We start from the raw sequence: 23,905 nt of genomic DNA on the forward strand, positions 1-23,905 counted from the left end.
CTCCCTTTCTTCTTAGGAAGGAGGCCTGGAAGGGGTTAACCCTCTCCACCCCCCTCCCCCCTTGCCTGCCCCTGACTTTTCCCTCCCCTTGCTCCCTTTCTATCCCTCCCCCCATCCCTCTCCCCCCTCTGTCTCCCTGCATCCATTTGCAAATGATCTCGCTTGTCTGCATATTGTCACTTGCAGCCTACACGGCCATTCATCACCTGTCTGCCCGGCTCGCCGCTCCACTCGGCGCGCCCTCCAGACTTAATTGTTCCCTCTCTGACCTGGGAGAATAGAGAATGATGTTCCCTCTCTCCTTCTGCCGAATGAGAAAAAAAGGAAGGGGAGATAGGAGGAGGGATGGAGAGGGCTGGGAGGAGGGATGGAGAGGGCTGGGAGGAGGGAGAAGGAGGAGGGGTGGATGGAGAGGAGGGAGAAGGTGAAGGGGGCCCCCAGAATTAACAACTCCGTCTGGGACGGCCGTGCGACAACACCGGCCTCTCTCTCTCTCTCTCTCTCGGTTGTGTTCTCGCCTTTCTTTTTCTTCGGTAATCATCCTTTCATTTTAAGTTTCTAGGCCACAGTCCTACACCTGAGGAGAGGAGAGAGTTGAAAAGGAAGACAAAAGAATGCTGAGATTTAGATATTGTCTGGGCCTTTTCTAAGCTGCAATTCATCCCCGTGTGTGTGTGTGTTTGTGTGCTTGGGGGTTGTAGAGACAGATGACCTATGTGTGCATCTGTCAGGTTAGGGGAGCGGGGACGCGCGGAGAGCCTGGAAGAGGGAAACGTCTCTCTGACACACACACACAATTTATGGTCCCTTATCAGCATGCCATTTGCATCTGCGTTCAGCTGGGCTGCACAGGCCCACTTCTTGCTCTCTTTCTCCTGCTCTTTCCTTCACCTTATCCCTCGATCTTTTACGACACCCTGTTCTGCCTGTCTTTTCTCCAACCCTATCTCTTTTTCGATCTCTGTTTTTGCCTCGGACTCTTTCCCAACTTTCTAATTTGGGCTCGTCTGCCAATCATTCTCTCTCCATTTCCGTTGAATCTTTCCCCCTTCATCCATTCGCCCTCTTTCCATCACTTTCCCATCCCCCTTTCTCTGTCCCCGTTCATTTCTGTTGGGAGTCGTTGTCTCCCTTCCCTCCTCTCTTTTTTATACATCCCTTTCATCTTTTCTGCCACCCTATCTTCCCTTTCCACCCTTCTTTTCTCTTTCATCTACCCTAGCTTGTGTCTTTGCTCTTTCTTTCTGTCTCACCCCCCTCATTCTCTCCCTTCTCTCTCTCTCTCTCTCTCTCTCTCTCTCTCTCTCTCTCTCTGTGTGGCAGGTCATCCGGTCCTAGCGCCACAATGCCCACAGGGTTTTTCCCATGCATCACTCTGCCTCCCCTTCTGCTGCTAAACATTCCCAATGCATTAGCAAAGACACGTCATCCATAATGCATGCAGTGGTTTCACTGTTGCAAAATACTATTTCCAGTTGGCTTAAATAGGATTAAAAATTAAATGTTGCTTGCTAAGGAGGAATAGCAAATCAGCTTGAACTCCTGCTACTAGGATAGAGTGAGAGTGGCCACTCAGGCCACCGGGGAGCACTGAGGTTGCTTTGCGTGAGAGGGAGTGAGAAGGGTAGAGGTGTGTGTGCGTGTGTGCCCTCCTCTGTGTCCACACAGAAGGAGAAAACTCAGTTCAACCAGTGTTGGCTTCCTTAAGAATGAACACAATACACTGGCTGAATGTCCATTCTAAGGCAAACGTTCATGACAAGACATCGTTGAAACGTAAGTAATGCGCAGGTATGAAGAGGTCATTTCTTGATTCCCACCGATCTTCCTCCTTCTCCTGCTATTGTCACTGTCCACACACACACACCTGTGAATCTCACTACTGTTGTAGGTATCGTTTCCCCTGCTGTTTAAATGTTAAACAGCGGCCGACGTGAGGTGCTGGAGAACAACTTCCCCCTTAGAGAGGGAGAGGGAGGGGGAGAGAGAGAGAGAGAGAGAGAGAGAGAGAGAGAGCGAGAGCGCATGAGCATTTCAGTGTGTTTGAGAGCCTGCATGTGTGGCTGCAGAAAGTGAGCCAAGCTCATCCTCCCTGCTACGTTCCTCCATCACTCTGCATATTCAGTTGTCACGCACTCTGCTCTGATGATCGCACTTGTTACTCACACCTTTTTTCACCTGCCTCCACCTTCACCCCTCAACCAAACCCAGCACTTGCCAATCACTTCCTTACACATGTCACTTCCAGGAAGCATCGGGACGAGGACCTCGAGATGGGACCGGTCACGCAAGGCCAGAACCCCTCCAATCCTCTCGGTCTTGTACACCCCCTCGTCAATAATACATGGACACTTTCATTATAGGCTTTGATGCTGCCTTCGGGCGGAGGCAGGCTTACTCATGCTCAGGGAGGGGCCGTGGGGGGGGGGTAGGAGTAAAGATGAAGTGATGGGACGATGGGACGTAGAAAGTTTGAATCGTGGGGAGGAGGACGACAAGGAGGGACACACAGTGTTCTTTTTTTATTTGATGACAGTGAGACACTCCATGATCATTGGCCTTCTGTAGTATTGCTCTCTCTTTTAATGAGTCTTTAGCCATGTGATTGTATGTATCAGTGATGTTGTCGGGGCAGGTGGAACTTTTTGACTGAAAAAGTCTTGCTTACACCCTGAGGAGGTCATCTTTACTTTTCAGTTTAAAAACAACAAAGTGGCACTCGGATATTGACGATGTAAACTGTTATATTGGAATAAATCTAACAGGCCAGGGAACTGACAAACTAGCTGCAATGTTTTGACTTGTTCTCTACTGATGAAAGTTGATCGCTTGAGAACCACTTGACTGTTATTAAAAACAAACGGCCAGACAGGAAATGTTATAGTTGCCTTCTGAAGTTTCCCACTGAGGCTAGTAGAAACCAAACCACATAGAATGTCTTACAAATCTGAGATTTGGCATGTGAGATGGACAATACCGTTTATCTGCTAGCTAACCTCCGACCAGAACTAACGTTCATCTGTAAGCAGACAGGGTTTGAAGAAGATGCGGTTTGAGACAAGTTCAAGCTTCTTCTTAAACACAACGATCCTGCCACCATCCATCCAAACATACCCCTGGTCACAAACTATAAGCGTTGCCCTTCCCTCAAAACTTCAAACAGGACACAGGAACGCTATTTGTAAACACTTGCATGCCAATGAGTTGTCTTTCCCGGCCGACAGGGCCGGGACCAACTCCCATTGTATATTAATAAGGAGGTTGAGTGTATAATTCATGGTGAAGGATTACTTTGGAGCGCTGGTCCCAGGCCTGCTCCTTGTCCTCACGCTTGTGCTCCCAGCACTGACACAGCCCGTACTAACAATACCGGACATGTGCAGGACTACCTCCCTCTCCACTGCCCACCCCAACGCCCATTATAATAATATATTCAAGGATTAAAGGGTTTTTATCTTGGAGTCCAATGAATTATGAATAGGAAATTTCAAAATTTAATTGGCCCGAATTAAATGATTCAAGATAATGTTTCTTTTATAAATTCGTAATAGGGCCAGGGGGCAAAGTAGGGAAAAATACATTAAATAATACTTTTTACCCCCCCCCTCCCCAACAAAAGAGAAAGAGGAGAAAAGGAATGGGGATGGTGACCTTGTCTTTGTGGAGAAGATGGGATCTGAAGGCCATAGGGAAGAAAAGGGTCAGGAGTAGACAAATAAAATGGCACAACACTGAAGTGAGAAATGAAATTAACTTTAATCTCCGGCCCGTTCAATGTGGACAGATTTCTCGCAAGTTTGCTTATCCTCCAAATAGTCTGTACTGTACAATCTCCTTCTTTACGCAGAAAACAACTCAAACTACTGCATTATGGGAAGATGGAGAGGAGTCTGTTGACAGTGGTTTATATTTTAATTGTGTGTATTGTTAAATCTGTGAACTGTAAGGTTCTACAAAGTCAGTCCATATCATCTTGGAAAAGCAGCATATAGATTGGGTTACAAATGGGTGGAAAATGTAAACAATTTAAAAACAAGTACCAAATCATATATTTTACATATGCTGCAAGTAATATTTGAAATGAAGTACTCAAACTAACACTTGCAGTGTATACTGTAAACTGACTGCTCATTCTAAAAGCTAGTGACAGATCCAGATAAGTAGGACCTTACAGAAGCCTTATTAACATGTTAGGCCCAGGTTGAAGTTAATTTCTATTTAATTCTGAAAAAAGCTCCTTTTATCATGTCATGACAAAATATTTGTATAAACAAGATGACACAAATATGCAAACTTAGGACTCCTCTACCAACACCACTACTAGAAAATGAAATTAGCACAGTAACAGTTGTTATTTATGTACTATACTGCATGTCTAGCTGGACACCAGGTTGCGACAAATGTTAACACAAGCCAATGCTGCAAATATAACAGATAACAAGAAAAAAAAAAAAAAAAAATCAGAAGCAGTCTAATATAGGATGAGTCCTGTTGAGATGAACCCATGGCTGTCCAACAGTCCAAATTGAAATGATTACAACGTGATTGTGTCAAATAAATGGATCAATTTACAGGTCATGCTTGGCTGAGGTTTGAATTTTGATCCCCTTTCTGACAGTATGGCTTTATCTTAGGCTAGCATAAGTGAGACCCTTGTCACCATGACGAGTCATCCTTAGGTCATTACTGCAACTTGAGAGCTGAAGGTACATTCATAAAGTAATTAAGTTCAGACAGCTCAGTCAACCACAATGTATACAACCTCATTTGACTCAAATAATAGATTGTCACATTTCAAATTGCTCAAACTCAAAGGAATCTTGTTAAGTGCAGAGATCTGCCTTGCACACCAGATCTCTTCAGTTCTGTTGCAAACGCGATTAGAAGGAAACAGTAAGAGGAACGTGAGATGGCAGTGGTCTCAACAGAGATGTGATAACCTGATTCTAGATGTGTACTCAGACAAATAACGATGTCTGGGTCAAATATTAGGAGGAAGATATTGGAATATTAACTTGAGCAAAAAAATAATAATAGGTCTACCTGGAAGTAAGGGAGACTTCAATTATTAGTAAAGACATTACAAAGGGTTTTTACAAATTGGAATTAACTCGATGTAAACCAGTGAAGCATTGCTAAAAAAACTAAACAAAGCCAGGTTTAATTAAAAATGACTTACTGTACTGCTCAAAAGACAGAGATGCGCTGACAGAAATATTCAACTGCCCGTTTCTGCTGCGAACACCTAACAATAGCCACGTTGGATGAACAGACAGTGAAAGGTTCTGCCATTGGTTTTTATTTAAATTTGTTTCAGCTCCTTCTTTATTTCTGTGCGTCACTTATGAAAGACAAAAATAAATAAACAGTAAGGGGCCGTGGCTTCTCTTCCACAATAATAGAGATATATCTATTTACTATTCTCTTTGGGTTCGTCTCCAGTTCGTTGGGCACTTAGGCTGTTGACGTCTTTTGTGTGAGAAACAGCCTTCTCATGATCCATTTGGACTTCCTGTTCTGGGCTACCATCTTGCATTGAGTTAGCATTATTGCTTATGTCCAACTTTGAGGTAGCACTTTTGCTAACCTCTTGAGTTGGGCTAGCTAATTTACAAGCCTCCTGCAGTGGGCTAGTGTCTCCATTAGCTTCCACAGTTGGGCTAACATCTTCACTGGCATCCACGGTCGGGCTAACATCGGTACCATTGATCAACTTGACATTTCCGTTGACTAAAGGGACCTCCCTCTGCCCGTCGCCCTGCCCGAGGTCCTCCTCCTGGGAGAGGACCTCGGGCAGGCTCAGCTCCTGCTCAACTGCCTCGACCTCCTCAAGCTTGCGCAAAATGATCGGTATCTTAGCATCCGCGTCAGCATTCTCCAGCAGTGCGATGTCGCTCTCCTCGTAGCGGGGCAGCGGAGCGCCCTCTTCCAGCTGCTTCTGGAAGTGCAGGCGCTTGGCCCGTCCGCTGGCAGACGCCCGCTCCAGAATCAGCTTCTCAGCCAGGCGGAGCTGGATGGCAACGCGAGAGTGGAGGGAGAGGTCGGGCTTCTCCAACTCACACCGGTCCTCCTGGATAGAGGGAAGTGGGTAGGGGACACGCCATGGAAACACACCAGATGGGGACATACCGTGACAGGGCACGAGGGGCGGAGACACAGAGGTGGGGTGCGGGGGACAGGGACATGAACAAGAAAAGGAGATACCACACTGTGTAAAAAATCTGTAGTTTCACTTAAATAAAGAACTGTCAGTGGATGCGATTGGAGAGGAGATGTGGTTGGAGAGAGTTTGCTGACCTCTGAGGAGGTCTTGTATGTCTTAAGGAGCAGGGCAGCCCGGGTCTCCAGGAAGGTCCACAGCTTGATCTCGTTCTCCCAACTCACTGGGAACTCTGTGTTGCCCAGGGTGAAGATCTTATTGATGGCGTGCTCTCCAAGAAGGTAGTCCTTTAGCTCCTCTGCAAGGAGAAAGAGACCAAATACAAAGGCATTCAAGGAAAAATATTTGGGGATATAGTCTCTTTAAGCTTATGCGCAGGCTAAACATTTAGGAGTTCCCAGTAATCAGACAAATACATAAATCAAATACATTTCAGTCAAAGTGAAAGTGTGTTTCATGGGGGAACCTGCTTGGCCAAACTCCAGCCCACTGGGGGTTGGTTATTTACCATGACGACACCCTTCATCATAACTACTCACTCCTCTGTAGCAGCCAGAGCATAGCTTCATTAACAGGTAAGCAAGAGAGAGCCTCCAGGGTCAACAGCTTAAATCGTTAGCGGTTCCCTTTCCAGGCCTTTTAACCAAACCAGTTTGATCAGAGCCATTACGTCATCACACTTTGATGACACAAGCCGAAGATGAAAGGTTTGGAGCGCGCCAGCGGCTAGCGTGGCGCATCCCAGTGTCACATCTGTATAGGCCCCTAATCCTGCTCCTCCCAGCTTCCCCCTCCCCTTCCAAAGGGTCTGGGGCCATTTTAAAAATTAACATGCAGCAAGGGTGTGAATAATATATGGTAGTGGGCCTGAGGAGGAGGCCTAGCCTAAGGAGGATGCGGCCTCGCTCAGGCGCGTTGGGGATTTATGACACTGCCCGTGTTTCTGCATACACGCCGATGAATATTTCAGGCCCCCGCGGATTGTTCCCTTCCACACATCTGGCGTCCTGCCTTGATCAATTAACAACCTAAGGGAACGGACAGTGCACCCCCCCCCCCGAATCCTTCTCAGCTCCTTCACCTCCACCTTCTTATACCGGTTGTTTCCGCTCGACTCCAGCCCCCCCACTGGCGAGCCAGGGTGGGAAGCAGCCGCCTGACGGTGGGGCGAGCGAGGAGCGTGCCGGGAAGAGTGTTGAGGGTGGCGTGTGGAGTCTGTGTGACCGGGGTTTGTGACCGTGGCAAAGATGATCCACTGGGAAAGTCCTTGTGCTAAAGTTTGAGGTTGGATGTGTGTGTGTGTCTTACCCTCGGTCATGCAGAAGACCCTGAGGAAGGCCAGTAGCTGGGCAGAGATGGGGGGCTCGCTACAGTGCAGGGCAAAGATGCTCGACCTAAAGGAACAGAAAGTTACAAATGCTCTCATGAAAGTCACAAATGGTCGAAATTCTTCCAACAAAACCTTTCTCTCTTACATGTACAGTGGTGACTTGACACAGCAAATCAATATTCTCCTGATGTGTCAGAGGTGGATGACTTGCTGTAATTCCCTCTCTGACACCCAATTCACAAACATCAGCAGAAACGCATGCATCCTTCCAATAAACTCAATACAAGGGCTATTTCGTGTCACTCTATGAAGTTACAGGATTTAAGGCAGAAACAAAAGTAGGAGATAAAAAGAAGCCAAGGCAAAACAATAGCATCTTACCATTATGTCACAGACAAAGGCAATTTCAGGGGGCAATATTTTCCTGAATTTCAACAAATTGATCAATGTAACAATAGACATGGCTGACATTATTACATCTAAAATGTATTAGAGGCCAGCTTCTACAGTGTAACTATTAAATTACCTCTGAGCCCATTGCTACAGCGAGACTGCATCCAAGCAAAGCAAATTACCTCTTTCTAACAAAGCCTACTCTGAGAGACTATGGCCTGGTTCAGAATGCCTTCATAATGCTGTGAGTCGAGCCCACAGCCAGACACACAGAAAGAAGGGGAAAATTAAGGAAGTAGGTTGGACGGATGGAAGGAGGAACGTATACGAACACTGGAAATTCCCTTTTTTGACATTCAAAGAGGACCAACAAACAGCAGCTCAAAAGCAAGACAACCACACTTTCGTCTCTCTCTGCGTGTCTCTCTCTGCGTGTCTCTCTCTGCGTGTCTCTCTCTCTCTCTCTCTCTCTCTCTGCGTGTCTCTCTCTCTCTGTGTGTGTGCGTCTCTCTCTCTCTGTGTGTGTGTGTGTGTGCGTCTCTCTCTCTCTGTGTGTGTGTGTGTGTGCGTCTCTCTCTCTCTGTGTGTGTGTCTCTCTCTCTCTCTCTCTCTGTGTGTGAGTGTCTCTCTCTCTCTGTGTGAGTGTCTCTCTCTCTCTGTGTGAGTGTCTCTCTCTCTCTGTGTGAGTGTCTCTCTCTCTCTGTGTGTGTCTCTCTCTCTCTCTCTCTCTCTCTCTGTGTGTGTCTCTCTCTCCCTGTGTCTCTCTCTCCGTGTCTCTCTCTCCCTGTGTCTCTCTCTCCGTGTCTCTCTCTCCCTGTGTCTCTCTCTCCGTGTCTCCCTCTCTCCGTGTCTCCCTCTCTCCGTGTCTCCCTCTCTCCGTGTCTCCCTCTCTCCGTGTCTCCCTCTCTCCGTGTCTCCCTCTCTCCGTGTCTCCCTCTCTCCGTGTCTCCCTCTCTCCGTGTCTCCCTCTCTCCGTGTCTCCCTCTCTCCGTGTCTCCCTCTCTCCGTGTCTCCCTCTCTCTGTGTATCTATCTCTCTGTCTGTCTCTACATGTCTCTCTCTCTGTCTCTCTGTCTCTCTCTCTCTCTGTATCTCTCTCTGTCAACTGACAGTGTGCTGTTGCCACTTCCTCTGAAACCACACATCACTGTATCTGTCAGTTTAATAGAGCACCAACAGCAACAATGGGGATTCTTTCATTTAATTTCCACTGTTGAGATTTAGCGTGTCATCAATAAGAGATTAAAAGGCGTCTGATTAAAAATGCCATAGAGAGAGGGCTGCATAATATTAGGGTAATGATAAAATGATTAAGCTCGGCGGTGATGAAAGTGCCGGGGCGGACGTAAATGATGCATGCCCCCCGTGTTGTTGTGGAGGAACTAGGCTGGTGGCGGAGGCTCCTGGGTGGATGCTCCTGGTGCTTGGGGTCTGGGAGGATAGCTTACGCTGGGATGCCGGCGCGGGCCAGCACCTCGGCCTTCATGGCGTACAGGCGCTCGCTCTTGCTCACGCCCAGCTTGATCTTGACCCTGTCGTGGGCGTTGTCCTCGAAGAAGAAACCGTTGTGGATGACGAACTCGGCGTTGGAGCGGGTGCCGTAGAAAATGTAGATCTGCGGGCGGAGAGGGGGGGAGAGGAGGTCAAACGAGAAAGGAGGACTCAGGAAAGGTCCTTCGTAGTGGGGGAGCTGATCCTGAAAGGCTTTGTGGAGGTGGTTTCAATATGAATGGCCACGTGTTTTTAAGAATGTAGGAGAGTCGTGTCCTAGTGCTTTATGGAAGACATCCATGAGATTCGTATGAGACTCGCCCCCCCCCCCTCTCTCTCTCTCTCCTTCTCCAAATACCCCACTCGTATACGTGGAATATGGACCACAACAGGAGGAGACGAGAGTGAGACGTGACGAGGGAGAGGAGAGAGGTAGACAAACAGGCTGGTACAAAAAAACACAGGTTAGTTTGTTTTTGCTGTTCCTCTGCACAGACACTGTAATCGGACGATCAAATCAGGGATGAAATGGCCTTTCGAGTCCCTCTCTGGTCCTGTACTGCAGCCCCCCAGCCCAGACACCCCCACCTTTACTCCTGCCCCCACCCCCATCTCTCTGTCCCTCTGAATCTTATCAAATAATTCATGTTGTAAAGAGAGACATGGAGCGAGAGAGAGAGACAAGGAGGGAGAAGAGTGTGTGTGTGAGAGTCAGGGAAGGCCCTTGGCCGTGAGGAGGCAGCTGAGGGATTAAAGAGGAAGAACACCTGACTCAATCCATCCCTCTTCTTATTCTCTCCCTCTAACCTCTCCTCCTCCCATCCTCCCCGTCTGAGCGCATGCCAGGGCCTCCTCTTCTGGACTGGGTTGATAACAAACCCAACAAGCCACAGTGTGCGTGAGTGTGTGTGTGTGTGAGTGAGTGAGTAGGTGAAAGCAAGGGGGCACTCACCTGATCGTTCTCTTTGTAATCTTGCAAGGCGACACATTCACACCTGTCGTCCTCCAGGTTGTAGCCCGTGGTGATCTGAACAGAGAGCAGAGCAAGCTCATCGATTGGTCGCTTTTTGGATCGGATAAGAAGTGAAAGGGATTGGTTAGGTGCTGGGTGGCTGGGAATGATTTCATAAGTGTATCTTGAACTCTCCAGGTGTCTATGAGTGGTGGTGCCATGGAACAAGACGTGTTTGGAAAGGAGACCCTTACTGCCGTAGTGACTCCAGCAACTAGTTTGTCCTCAGAATAGAATACATTTCCTTGTTCTCAAGTGAGAACGTCAAGGGGACAATGATAAAAAAAAAAGATAAGCAAGCCAAAACAAACAGAAAATCATTAGAGAAAACGTTTTAACTGAGCATGCATCATGCATTTAAAGATCACACAATGAATACGATTTCCATGTAGAGAGTTAGCGAGACCTGAAATGAAGGAAATTGAGTTGACACATATCATTTCTCAATAACGGCAAATCTGATGAAGAATAAAGCAGATACGCAAAAAATATGCAGAGTCAAGGAAAACAACATCTCTTTTTATCAAACCCAAACCAAGGGGAATACATTGGAAAACGTTCCACTGCATGTCTTAATGATGCAGTTTCACATTTTAAGGACTTTCTTCCCTGTTAAATCTCATTAGAGGGTATAAACACAAGCTATGATATTGCTCTGATTCAATCAGCCACTGAACACAATCAGAGCCAAATAATCCTGATAAATAGAAAAATAAAAACAACTCCCTTGAGCTGAGCCTAATCAAGTGAGGATTTTTTTTACAGATCTGGCTTCACTGGCAAACTTGCATTCTGTGTGTGTTTGTTTGTGTGTATACGTGTTTATATGTGTTATTGTCATTAGAGTTCCTTGTTCTAGAACCTGTGCATGCATGTAGTAGGCATGCTGGAAAGACTCACCAGGCCGTTGGTATGGTTACACATGTCCCACAACGGGATGAGGGCTAAGGTGACCCGGACGCCATCCTCAGTGGGGATCTGGTTCTGACGGGTCATCACTGAAGAAACTGCCCATCTGGGAGGAGGAGGGGGGAGGACTCACCAATCAGGAAAAGGTTGGATCAATCCTAATCAAAGCTAACACTCATTACTCAGGCATCGTGAGTCCCAATCGTGAGGGCCAATCACAACCATTTATCTGATATTGGGCAGGTTTGATACAATAACTCTACAGAGGAACGCCAATAAGGCATTTTCGTAACCAACCAAGATGGCCAGACTAATCCGCACTTGCAAACTGGTTTGGCGATGCCAGGCCAACTGTCAATTGGAGACTTCCGATGAACGGCTCTCGTCATAATCTACCGAAACCGGGAAGATGAGGCCATGCCTCCTTCAAGGTGAATCATAAATCATGATTGGGTGATGGTTTATTAACGCAAGTTGTAGTAAGTCATGTGAGATATCAGCCGTTCATTTAGGAGTTCATCAAACTATTATCTGCCCGTATCTGGTGCTAATCTAGGAGCGTGAGCAGGAGAATGATCATTCCAGAGGGGGGGGGGCGGGCTGCCAGAGGCTCGGGGGGGGGGGGGGGGTGCCGGCGCTGGAGAGAGGAAGCCGGACACCTTTTTCCACAACGCATTGCCCAGCAGGAGCAGAGCCTTGCATCAGACTTGAAGATGGGAACGGTGGGGGGGGGGGAGGGGGAAGGAACGGGGGGGGATAAAAAGAAAGCTGTGGCGATAAATTATTCCCTCAAAGATAATTTGACTCTTAATGAAAGAACAATGAGAACAAACACCCTCGTTTTGAAGGGGGCCATCCTGCCTCGTGGCAGTTGCTCTAGATTCTTGTACTAACTCACACACACAGGCATTTTCAAGTCTGAAGAGAGGGAGGAGGGACACCTATTCAAAAAACAATAAGCACACACACACACACCAACCAACCTGTAGTCATCGAACGTAAAGGAATCCTTCAAGGGCAGCTTACTGGCGGTGGGATGAGTCTGAAGATTGAAGGTGAGAAAGAGAGGAGGGGGAAAAAATAGAGAGAGCAAAAATAAAAACACAAATCAGTGTGTGAAATTTCATTATGCGTGGGGCGGGGGGGGCAACGGACGCCTAACAAGGGTGTGGGAGTATGGGGAGGGGTGAGGGAGGGGAGGGGGGGGCAGTGTGTGTGCGAGCATGGTCCATCGACGCATGGGGCTAGGGGGGGGATCAGGGTAGCGGTAGCCCCCCATACATCACTGTCAACTTAATTTGTTGTGCCCAGCAGCCGTCATAAATCTGCTTCATCAATTTGAGGAGGTGGGGAGGGGGGGGGGGGGTGGCTGACAAGACACACACACACACACACAGAAGGAGCGCCACTTGAATCTACATTTTAAAGCTGCGGCCGTGGTCGCCCCCAAGGGCTCATTTGCAATGAGCCAGAGCTGCTGCTGGTGAGCTGGGGTTACCTGGTGGAGGAGATGGAGCGAGGGCTGGAGAGAGGAGAGAGAGAGGGCAGAGCAAACGAGAGAGAGGGGAGCGCTAAGGAAGACGGAGACAGACAAAGAGCAAAAGAAAGAGAGAGAGAGAAAGAAAGACAGAGAGAGAGAGGAGCACTAGGGTCCAATTCTGCCTCCTGAAGCCCTCTTCTCCTCCAAACATGCAAAATGAGCAGTAAAAAGGGCCTGGATCGGCGCTTGGAATGCCCAAGTGAGGCATTGCGGGGGTCTCACTCTACCGCATGCACGCTGTCCTGGATGTGTGTGCGTGCGTGTCTGTCGTCTTGGCACACCAGAGACAACAGAACAGGCTACAGTTCTGTAGGTTGACAATAGGTTTCTTGTTTGTAATCCAGCTTGTCAGAGCAGTACAGATTTGACACAGCATCATGCCTGCCCTTTACAAGTCTGTTGTGCGTACACATGCACACCCTTCAGAAACAGACAGGCAGCGACAGACAGGCCGACACCTGGTTAAGGCAGGGGTGGCAAAAGGTAGTAACCAGTGGTCACATCATATTCCTCCTTAAGGCTGGATGGTCAGGCATTGACACGGATTCATAGCTACAGTAAGGTGAGGAGAATCACTCGCCTAGCGACAGCACGCAACATCCGACCCCCAGCAACGCAAACACAAAGGTATGTGCACTTGTTACCAAAAGTTGGCAAACTGAGCCCCCCTTAAATTGAGGGAGAGAGGTGGTTGCGGGGAAGGATGATAATACCAAATCTGCTCTCTCCATCTAGTTCTAAAATACATGTGTGTGCATTTTGCAAAATGCACGTGTGTGTGTGTGTGTGTGTAAAGTTATGGAGAACCCTGTGCTTGAGCTTCTACGCGCTGCCTCTGACAGCCATTAAAAGATAAGAGGCCGGTGGTAGGAGGAGGCTGAGGGCTGAGAAGGAAGAAAGCAAAAACAGGGGAAAGAGAGGAGAAGAGAGGAGAATAGGGGAAGGAGAAGGAGAGGGAAGGGAAGGGAAGGAGGCCACCTCCCACCAGCATGGCCACAGAGGATAGAGAGATGAAGGGGGGAAGGAGAGGCAGGGGAGAGCAATAGTAAGCAAAGAAAAACAGAAAGACAGACAGACAGACAAAGAAAGTATAGTAGAAAGAAAGAAGGAAAGAAGTTCTCTGGATCAGGGTTCATAGTGAGTTCAATGCTGGTCTGTGGGGGCCAGCTGCTCTCAGAACCGAACAGTCATCCAGCGGCCTGGGCCGTCCTTCCAGTTAGCCCCACGTTTGAAAGGAGACAAGCCAGACTGAGCTTGACACCGTCAGAGGTAGTTTTTGGTGGAGAGACTGGTCCACAAGTGAGATGTGTGGTGGTGGTAAGACACACACACACTCACACACACACACACACACAAAGGGGGCACAATGGTGCATGTTGAGCTCTTGATGCATTAGCATCACCAGGCGAGGGTCATCCATCATGAGCCACTGTGGAGTGTGTGTGTGTGTGTGTGTGTGAGAGAGACAGTGGGAGGGGGGGGGGAGATGGGTAGTGAGTTGAGAGGGACAGAAACAAGTGAGGGGTAGCTTACATGGAGAGAGAGGCATAGAAAGGGGAGAAGCAGGGGGGGTAGAGAGAGGGAGGAGGTCAGGTCCAGGAAAACAATTAGTGCGTGGAGACCCCACGCAGAGCAAATGCTTGTGGGTATCGGGTCCTGGTAAAAGGCTGCTAATTGGTTCAGGACCAGAAGATAGAAGGCAGCTATGATGTCATTGAGTCACTAGATTAGACCTGCAGACTACTGATGAACGCCTTGACTGTTAGGTCAAGTATGGCCAGGCCACTATTTTGGCTAATCCCTGGTATGATCAATTTAGAATCACCACGTAAAAATAATTGAATTATATATGAATGCACAATGCCGTGAACGCGAGCCAGGGTAATGATGAGTAAGAGCCTTCTAGCTCATTTGGAGAGAGAGAGAGAGAGAAGGGAGGGAAAATGGAGTGAGAAACAGGAAAGGATGTAAGAAAGGTAACAGAGACGACACCTATGGGACTCAACCATTTCTCATCACACACACACACACACACTCTCCCCCAAGGTTACTCTGCATCCCATGCATACCAGGGGTCACCTTATGAAGTCCTTTCACAGCCACACGCCCACCCAGGTTGTGCACACGCAACACTTGAACACACACGAACACACACGAACACACACACAAACTCTTGCGTATACACAGATAATTCTATCCCATGCCAGATCTAAGGAGGGTTTGATATGTATGAGACAGAATCAGACACTGCCTTGTTCCAACCCAAGACAGGTGATTTCTATCCCTCCCTTCATCTGTGTGTGTGTGCGTGTGTGTGTGTATGTGTTATGCGCGTGATAGTGTGTGCATACATTGAGGGGCAGCTAAGGTGGACTGGGGGGGGGGGGGGGGGGGGGGGGGGTGTCCGTGCAGGCAGGTCCTCTCTCTGTCTCCTATTCTACATGTAAGGGAAGGTACAATCAGGTCAATTCAATTCAAAGCCAATGCGACAAGCTAATTTTCCAGCCCGGTCATCTGCAGCCGCCTCAAAGAGGAGAGAGGGTGTCTGTGTGTGTGTGTGAGAGAGAGACGGAAGGAAAGACAGTGAAAGAGAGAAGGGGGGGGGGGGGGGCTGACATTGGAAATAGTCATTACACTGACACCAGCGGCCCCCAAACCTAGGGACAGGAACAAGGGAGGGATGGAGAGATACAAAGAAAAGAGGAGGGTTTAGGAGAAAAGGAAGAGGAGAGGTGAGAGGAAGACAGGGGTGACGAGAGGGAGCACTGGGGGGAAAAGGGTGGATGAAATGAAAGAGAAATGTAGTTGAGGTGACAGGGACACGCGCGCGCGCACACACACACAGCCCTCTATACAAACGCAGTGCCAGCCAAGCGAGAAGGAGAGTTAGAGATGGAGATAGGAGAGAGACAACGAATGTCACCTTGTACACTTAAAACTCGCTCGTCTTAAACACTCGTGACCAGCCAATAAGACTCACTGCTATCAATGTATATCATACTATGACAATGGTCATTCCTACAGGTGATCATTCAAATTGAAGCTTATTCAGAAACGATTCTTCTCATGTCTGGCCAGGCATCTACACATACTGTAGCCACTGGTATGTACATAAACACAAGTGAGTGCTGGAGAGGAGACAGTGGAGAGAGAGAGAGGCTGGGAACGAGGCAGACAGAGAAGAGATGGAAAGAGCGAAAGGGAGACAGAAAGAGAGAGACGTATCATTGTGATTGTTTTGTCTGGATTTACCTAAGCGATGTTATGGTTCGTACAGAAGCAGCTCTGGGCTGTTCTTTAAATCGCCGCTACCATCTAGTGGCCAGTATTCTGGAACTGCACATCACTGACAGGCTGTGATCGATTTCAAACAAGGCATTTGTCAAGCCGTGTTTTGTGCTTCAGAGACACAATGCCATACACTGTGAAAACCAAGAACAAATTCTAAACAAATCTAAGGCTTTTTCAATTAATGTATTCATTTTAAGGGCTTTGTCCATGTGTTAAAATTGTGAAACCAAATTGTTTCAGTCAATTGTGCAAGTCAAACATCCTTGATAAACTACCAAGTTTATTCAAGATCTTAAAATAGTCAACTCAAAAGAGTTGAGGTTCTAAATAATAAAAATGACAATACCTTCCACAGACAACTAAAATATAGATTTTTAATTAAGAATGACAAGGCAAGGAAACGAAAAAAAAAAAAAACATTCAATGTTTCCATTCCATAAATGTGTGACGCCTCATCTTGTAAGCGTTGCCTAATTAACAGTCAACCTAATGAAGACTTCAAAAAGGCATTCCAAAATCCAGAACTCAAAATAATTTAGGAGAAAATCATTTTAGAGCACATGGAGCCGACACCAAAGGAAAATCTCCTGGCTGTTCCTCGTCGTTTGATCAGAGCAGACACTAAAGGAATTGTCACTCTGACGCTGTTTTAATAACGCAACATTAGCATATTTGGAGATTTGCATCACAATACATCAGTCTAGCCAACACTTAAGACTTCATAATAAAGGGAATATTGCATTGCCTCTCTGTCTTCTGTGTTGAATTGATAGCACTGCTGTAGATAAACCGGACCTGAAAACGTGGACGGAAAAAAACCATGGAGAGGACTATTACGTCGTTTAAAACAGGAGCCTTACTTTGTCGATTGGACTGCAAACATTGGCCAGAGAACATTCCAAACAACGTTCTAGTGTTACATGTCAGATCGACCTCTTTTAGGGATGCCATTGAACCAAGGTGTTCAACACAGGTAAATATGTTCTTGAATATTTGACTGAGTCTGAATGGATTCAACAAATCAAATGAACGCAAGGTAGTAGTTGGGTTCCTGGCTGCAGCTCATGTAGGCAGCTCATGTCCAGTTCTGTGCATGATGGGTAGAGCTCAGTTATAGAGCATTGGACTGCAGTTCAAGAGGTCCCAAGTTCAAATCCTCTCTTTGGATACAAACGTCTGCTATACATGAACATAGTATTATTCTGTACATTTTCCCCTTCCAGTTAAGGAAAAGTGAAATGTCCCCCCCTGCTGGTGACGTTGTAGTACTACAAGGCCAGGTCCCCAACCCCCAGCTCTGTGTGTCATTGGCAGCTTATCAGAGGCCTGTGAAATTGAGTGCAAGAGGGCACTCTAAACCTGCTCTGGGCCCCCATCTCTCCTCCACCCGTCTGCTCTCCGCTCCACGGCTGGAAACCTCTTACTGCCTGATTCCTCTTGCCAGGCAACAGACATGCTGACAGACAGGTGAAGGCTGAGCAAGAGAGAGAGAGAGAGAGGTGAGATAAGGAGAGGACAGCAAACAAGGGAAGAGAAGAGCGCGAGCGAGAGCGAGAGCGCGAGAGGGTGTCATATGGAGAAGAGGGCAAATAAGGGAGGGAGAGAAAGGGAAAGCAAGTGCAGCGGACTGAAATGCAGACCCCTGATTGGGCGGATAAAGAAGCCGTGGTTATAACTCCTCTTTGATGGGACATGGGCCTGGACCTCAAATCCAAGGTTTGTATTAAATCGACCGTGAAACATGCAGTCAAACCAGGGAGCTGTGGGTTTAAGGATACAAAGTCCAAACGATGCGACTGGCTCCCTCACAAAACACACACACACACGCGCTTACCTGAACCACCTTGTAGAAGTAAGCGTACTGGCGCGCTGTGTTCTTGTACTGGCTCAGCACGTCCTGCACGGCCTGCGTGCCCAGCAGGTGGCGCACCTCCTCCTCCTCGTAGTAGAGTGGCGTGTCGTACTCGGAGGGCAGAGTCTTGATGTAGGGCAGCCACGGCGAGGCGGGCTCCGAGCACTCGCACAGCAGGTGCAGAGCCAGCGTCACGTTGCCCATGGCCTGGAGGATGCGGTCCTGGCTGTACAGGGGGCCTGGATGGGGAGAGCATTTGACTCCAGATTAAGAAGTTCCCCCCAAAAATATCGTGTTGGATGTGCCTGTGATATGGGGGCACCGTGGGGGTTGGCACTGTGTTGGTCGGCCATGGAATAGGGCACGCCCCGGCCAGCACCAGGGGCAAACGCCCAGCCGAGCCTTAAGTTTCCAGGAGGCTATTCAAGGTTATTTATTTATAGAAGTGTCTCAATGTGTGTGTGCGTGTGTATAACTGATTTAAAACCACATGGACGTACCCAGGACAGAGTTCTTGGCTGACTCCACAGTCATCAGCATACTCCTGGGGATCCACAGGAACAGCTCCTCTGCCTGCCAACACAACATATTACACCCCGTTTACATTGGACTCCTTAGCAAACACAACTCCAAAACATTCTTAACCTTAGTATTGGCTACGGTTGGCCATTGATCAGCCTCCAGAACGGGAGCGAGAGACAGGGAGGAGGACAGGAGCCAGATTAGCACGCCTTTGTCGCATCGACCGGCCCCAGCGGCGGGCATTTTTGAAAAGTCGATGAGGGCTGATTGGGGGGTCATTAGGAGGAGAATGCCAATGAGGGCACCTCCTTCCTGGCTCTGCTAATGGAGGAGCTGATCAATCTGTGGTATTCACTGGGGGGGGGGGGCATCAGGTCAGCTAATCGAACATCAATGAACATGTGTTGTATTTGGTACTGTAGAGTGTGTGTGTGTGTGTGTGTGGGGTGGGGGTGGGGGGGGTTGTACTCATAACCGTGCTCTGCAGGGCTCTGCAGGGCTGTTAAGGACGCACCTTGATGTCCCTGGTCGCGCGGAGGCCGAAGCCCTCGTCTCCGAAGTTGGCGACCTGGAAGCCGTCGCAGGAGGCCCCGCTCTCCTGGGCCCAGGCCATGAGCTCAGAGAAGTACTCCTCCCTGGTGCCCTCAAACATCACGGAAAGTCCTGAGGGGTGGGACGCACACGCACACGTTTCACCTGTCTCTTGTGTGTGTGAATTGGTGAGTGAGTTTTTGTGTGTGTGAATTGGTGATAGTGAGTTTTTGTGTGTGTGAATTGGTGATAGTGAGTTTGAGTGAGTAAGTGTTTGCATTTGTATGTATGTATGCAATGCATGTATGTATGTATGAGTTTGTGTCACAGCCTACCTTTCTGTTTCTTGCGGATCTTCTCCACCAGGGCTCGTATCTGAACATACTCCTCCCACTCTTTCCCTGGAGCGGGGGCAGCACTGCTACACTCTACACACACGCAGGTGGACACACACACACACACACCTTAGTAAGCAGCTTCCTCTTACAGCTTCAGCTGGTACACTTTTGATCAACGTGTCAAAAGATGGCAATTAGGCTACATAGTAACAACTGTTATTATGCCGTTCATATTATCATTCATCTGAGAATACAATTTGATGAACTTCGTTATCAAGGGTTCAAAGTAGAGTAGGACATAATCAGTTCCATCATCAGGAACGGAAACTGATCTTTATAAACCCCATGTGGTCATTTCAATACTCTTAATGGAGATACATTCCAGTTGAAACAGCACTTAACTAACATGACCATCTTATCTGAATACAAATGTTGGGTTCTTGCTTCACCAGATGTTCATTCAAGGAAGTGAGGGAGGGAGGAAGTGGTTAGGGAGTGTTTCAACAGGCTGATGGTGAGGATGTCCACGTACTCTGTAGGAGTTCAGAGATGAGGCTCATCATCTCCTTGGGGGACACCACGGCCGTGGCGCCCGTCCCTGACTTCTGAGTCTTCACTCGACTCTTCTTTCCCATGGTGCAACTGGACAGCAGGGCAAGGGCAAAGGGGCTGGAGAAGAGATGCTGCGAGTTGTTATTCAGTTATTCATTGACTTACTGCCTTTAGTCATGGGGTCTCCAAATGTTCCTGGAGAGCTACCTGCCTGTTGGTTTGGGCTTTTATGTTGTTGGGCACCAGCTAGCAACAACACCAAAGTAATGGGGAAATAAAACCTGGAATCAATTCACCCATAGCCTGGCACTGCCAGAAACATTTAAGAAAATGCGTTTTATTGTGAAACCTCTGGGTGTTTATCAACGGCCGCAGAACAAAACGCCTCAGGACATAATTGGATGGATACAATCCAACAGAGCAACGAAACATCTTGGATGTTCACAAAACTTCCTCAACGGCACTCCCCTGTAGCCATCGTAACAACCCCCCCTCCCCATATTAGATAAACAGATGTGAGTGGCTCAGCACTACTCAGGCCGGGTGGAAATCAGTTTCAACGGGAGGGTGGCCAGACCTGTTCAAACAAATGCAACATGAGCTTGCAGATTCATCTGGTTCCCAAAAATGTCTGGCATTGTTCTATGCAATGTGCACTAGAGGGCACAAGCGAGCGACTCTTACGAGTAGTCTGAGCTGAGAGTGACCAAGAGTGGCAGGCTATTTGTTGTTCATCTTGGCACAGGATATCCATTCAAATGTCCTAGCTTTCCTTTTGGAAATGAAGTGGAAAAAACTGGTGATGGAAACTCAAATTTACCATGACAAAGTTTGCGCACTTGACAAGACATAGGCTCAAACTAACCCAGTTCAGGTTTTTTTTTCAGCCTTTGCAGGCAACCGGCAGCACATTTTGACACACAGGAATTTGGTTTTGTAATGAAATAAACACCGCCTGAGAAAATGTCTCATCATTGAAAAAATATATTGTGCTCTTCCATTCTGAGTCAGGATTTTAATTTCACGATCACTGCGTTGACCTAGCATTGCAGTCGATCTTGTGACACATATACATAGGGTATTTATTATGAGGACCCACATTTGCTACTTCCTTGTTGCAGCAAGAGTCAATTTGTCTATAGGAAAAGAAAATAGTCCTGATGGTAGACTGACTCAGCTCAGGAAAAAAAAGTTTTCATCGAATGACTAGGCAATGTTATTTCAATGTCTGCTTCAGTTAGTTTCTCCTACATTTTTCAAATGTGGGAGAAAAATAAGCAAATCAAGGATGTGATCAATCATTCCTGCTCAACTGTGACTATCAAAGCCCACGCTGATGCTGACCTCCAGCAGCAAACTAGTAGGCCTACATGTCTCCTGAAAGAGTGGGACACAGAATAAGTCAAGAGTAGTCTAGTCTCTCAGGTTATAACACACATGGATTGATTCTGTCAAACTACACTTTAGCCCTGGCCTAGGCTACACGTGTGAAAGCATGGCAGATACAGTAACATAGGCTAAAGTTAGCCTAGGGTTAAGCGACACAGACAATGCATTGGGTTAAGCAGTGTTTGTAGCGATGTAGTAATTATGGCTTAAAATAGACAGTGTCAATGGTCAGTTTACACTATAAATCTGAACCTTAGACCATTTCCACTGGCCATCTTAGCAAGTGGGCTAATGTTTATCTGTCTAACCCCTCTGCAGCTGCTTATCTCTCTCTCCCCCCCTCTCTCCCTCCTTTCGTTCGTCTCTCTCTCTCCCCCTCCTCTCTCAGACCAACCCTACCTCCCCCCCACCCCCTCATTCTCACTCTGTCACCTGCTCTTCTTGCAAGTCTTTGCTAAAGCTAAAAGCAGCGCCACTGCTACAGGCCAAAGCAGTGTGTTGGCAGAGTGAGGCCCTTCTGCAATCCAAAAACCAGTCGGTTCCACCCCTCTAGAGAATAATTTGTGCCTAGAGTGTGCCGGGAATGTCACAAAGGCATGCAAGTCTATATTGATATCTGATGCCTGGATAAAATAGGTCAAAAACACAGACTTCAACTCCAGCAGATTTGCGAGGATGAGGGCTATATGAAGCACCAGCTGCTCAAGGCAAACAGACACCCGAGCGCAGCTCGTCACTTTACAACATGTTGTATCCACAGACTCCTCAAAATGCTGCTGGCAAAACAGCTGTGTCACCCATTCCCCAGCAATATTACAGCCCAAATCCCAGTTTTGCCTGATGCTTTGCATTTGACTTCAAAGTGCAAGTTAAGATGGAACTAAACACTTCAGCATCACCTTGGGCAAAATTCCCTGTGTAGTGGGAAAGATATGAGCCATCAAACAACTTTCAGGACATGGAGATAATAATGTGCACACAACTTACACAAATGTATAACATTGAGGTCTGAAAGCTATATTTGAAAACTCAGTTTTACTCTCAAATGTTCAGAGAGCTACAATACTAATTCAAAAAGACATAATTGTGAAGACAATAATACTTGAAATGGTTAACACAATCATGTTTAGAACAACCCAACACTGCACACACACAATCTCACGACCACTAACACTCAATCAGACAAAGCTTCGCACTCCTTTCATAATTCTTTGGGCAAGGGCCACCGCACGGCCATAGTTCAATCTGGCAATGGCTGAAAGCCTGCCAAAATTCCACTCCACCAACATAATCAACTATGCACCCATTAAGGGCGAAGAGAACACTGCTGTCTATGTGGTCGGACCAAACTTTAAAACCCGAAAGCCGAGGATTGTCATCTCGGTGTGAAAGGGATTCTTTAATGAAGTCTCTCTGCCAACTGACAGCTATCTAACAACGTGAATAAAACATTGTGAGTTTTATCATGGTCTAGTTTCACCATAATAATAATAATAATAGCTAATCTATTTTGAATGGGAATATCGTTGATATTAGTCAAGCGAGTACTAATCTGTGCTATTATGGATGTTATTCAGATAATTGGGAACCAGGTAAACTAACAGTAGCGGGTGTTTCTTAACTTCACATAGCACACTAGCTATCATGATCACAGGGGAAAGTACCAAACTAGCCTAGGCTAGCTGGTTACCCAGTAGCTAGCGAGCTGAATCACGCCCATCAAATACGAAATCTAATTGGACTAGATAGCTCAACCCTGCTAGCAACACACGAGCCCATTCATTTAAAACGACGTGGTTTGAATTTACATATGCTAGCTCACTATTGTACATAACCGATAACGATTCGCTCACCTAGCTAGTGACAAGCTGAACTGAAGTGGAACAACCAGCGAGCATTAGAGTTAGCCAGCTAGCTAATCTGACTGGCTCTTTACTGTATTATGTGGTTCCCTCCCTGCCTGTCTGGTTGGTTCGCCAGTTTGCAAGCAACACTTTCTGAGCAGCGATGCGTGCAATAGTGATGGCAGGCAGCTAAAGCTTCTAAACATTTACAGATGAATAATAATGATTGTGCGGACATCATTTATTTTAAAACACTTTGCAGAACAAAGTTACCTTCTAATTGACAGCCGATCCTCCTGTCAGACTGGAATTCAATCCTCTTCCACAAGGTACAGCAGTGAAACCGAACCTGATGTTGAATTTTAAGAGCCACGCCCGTAACACAGTTTTGAAAGGATTTGATTGGAGCAATATGGTTATACGCCCACATAAACAAAACCTTGATTCTGGAATCCTATTTGGTACTGAACGATGGAAGTTGCTTCATTAGTTTTCGGTTGGATGTAGCAAGAGCAAACGTCAAATGAATTGGTCAAAATGGCCGGCAATATTTCCATACTGCATTGGCCAGTTGAACTGTCATTCATTTCATCGAGAAATTATACATTGGTTTACCATCCATAAACATCCCCATATGGTTGTGATCGGAAGTTTACTTTAGTGGGATACAAATTACCATACATGGTAACGATTTAGACTATATGATTAGATGAAAAAGATGTCAGTTGTTGATAAAAAAAAAAAGAAGCCC

The 23,905-nt window shown here is 47.2% G+C and overlaps 1 protein-coding gene across 1 annotated transcript; it reads right to left on the reverse strand.

Moving 5' to 3' along the window:
• Positions 1 to 3,737: 3,737 nt before the first annotated feature.
• LOC136938791 (actin-histidine N-methyltransferase-like) lies at positions 3,738 to 23,492 on the reverse strand. Its single transcript, XM_067231738.1, has 13 exons — positions 23,428 to 23,492; positions 19,902 to 20,038; positions 19,367 to 19,459; positions 19,015 to 19,163; positions 18,479 to 18,551; positions 17,961 to 18,217; positions 12,279 to 12,337; positions 11,287 to 11,401; positions 10,327 to 10,401; positions 9,332 to 9,498; positions 7,469 to 7,554; positions 6,298 to 6,458; positions 3,738 to 6,070 (listed from the first exon to the last, which is right to left on the reverse strand). Exons 2-13 carry the CDS (start codon positions 20,002 to 20,004, stop codon positions 5,411 to 5,413), a joined length of 1,998 nt encoding a protein of 665 aa, XP_067087839.1. The 5' UTR covers positions 20,005 to 20,038; positions 23,428 to 23,492; the 3' UTR covers positions 3,738 to 5,410.
• Between the last annotated feature and the right edge of the window lie 413 nt (positions 23,493 to 23,905).

Source organism: Osmerus mordax (assembly GCF_038355195.1).
Source record: "Osmerus mordax isolate fOsmMor3 chromosome 9 unlocalized genomic scaffold, fOsmMor3.pri SUPER_9_unloc_4, whole genome shotgun sequence".
In the NCBI taxonomy this organism is placed as follows: Eukaryota; Metazoa; Chordata; class Actinopteri; order Osmeriformes; family Osmeridae; genus Osmerus; species Osmerus mordax.

What these genes read in the sequence shown, in the direction of transcription:
- LOC136938791 (XM_067231738.1), bottom strand. Translation starts at nt 20,004, where the DNA reads ATGGGAAAGAAGAGTCGAGTGAAGACTCAGAAGTCAGGGACGGGCGCC. An exon ending in GATCCGCAAGAAACAGAAAG is followed by an intron (nt 19,164 to 19,366) that starts GTAGGCTGTGAC and finishes CCCACCCCTCAG; the next exon opens with GACTTTCCGTGATGTTTGAG. An exon ending in TTTACGTTCGATGACTACAG is followed by an intron (nt 11,402 to 12,278) that starts GTTGGTTGGTGT and finishes TCCTCCTCCCAG; the next exon opens with ATGGGCAGTTTCTTCAGTGA.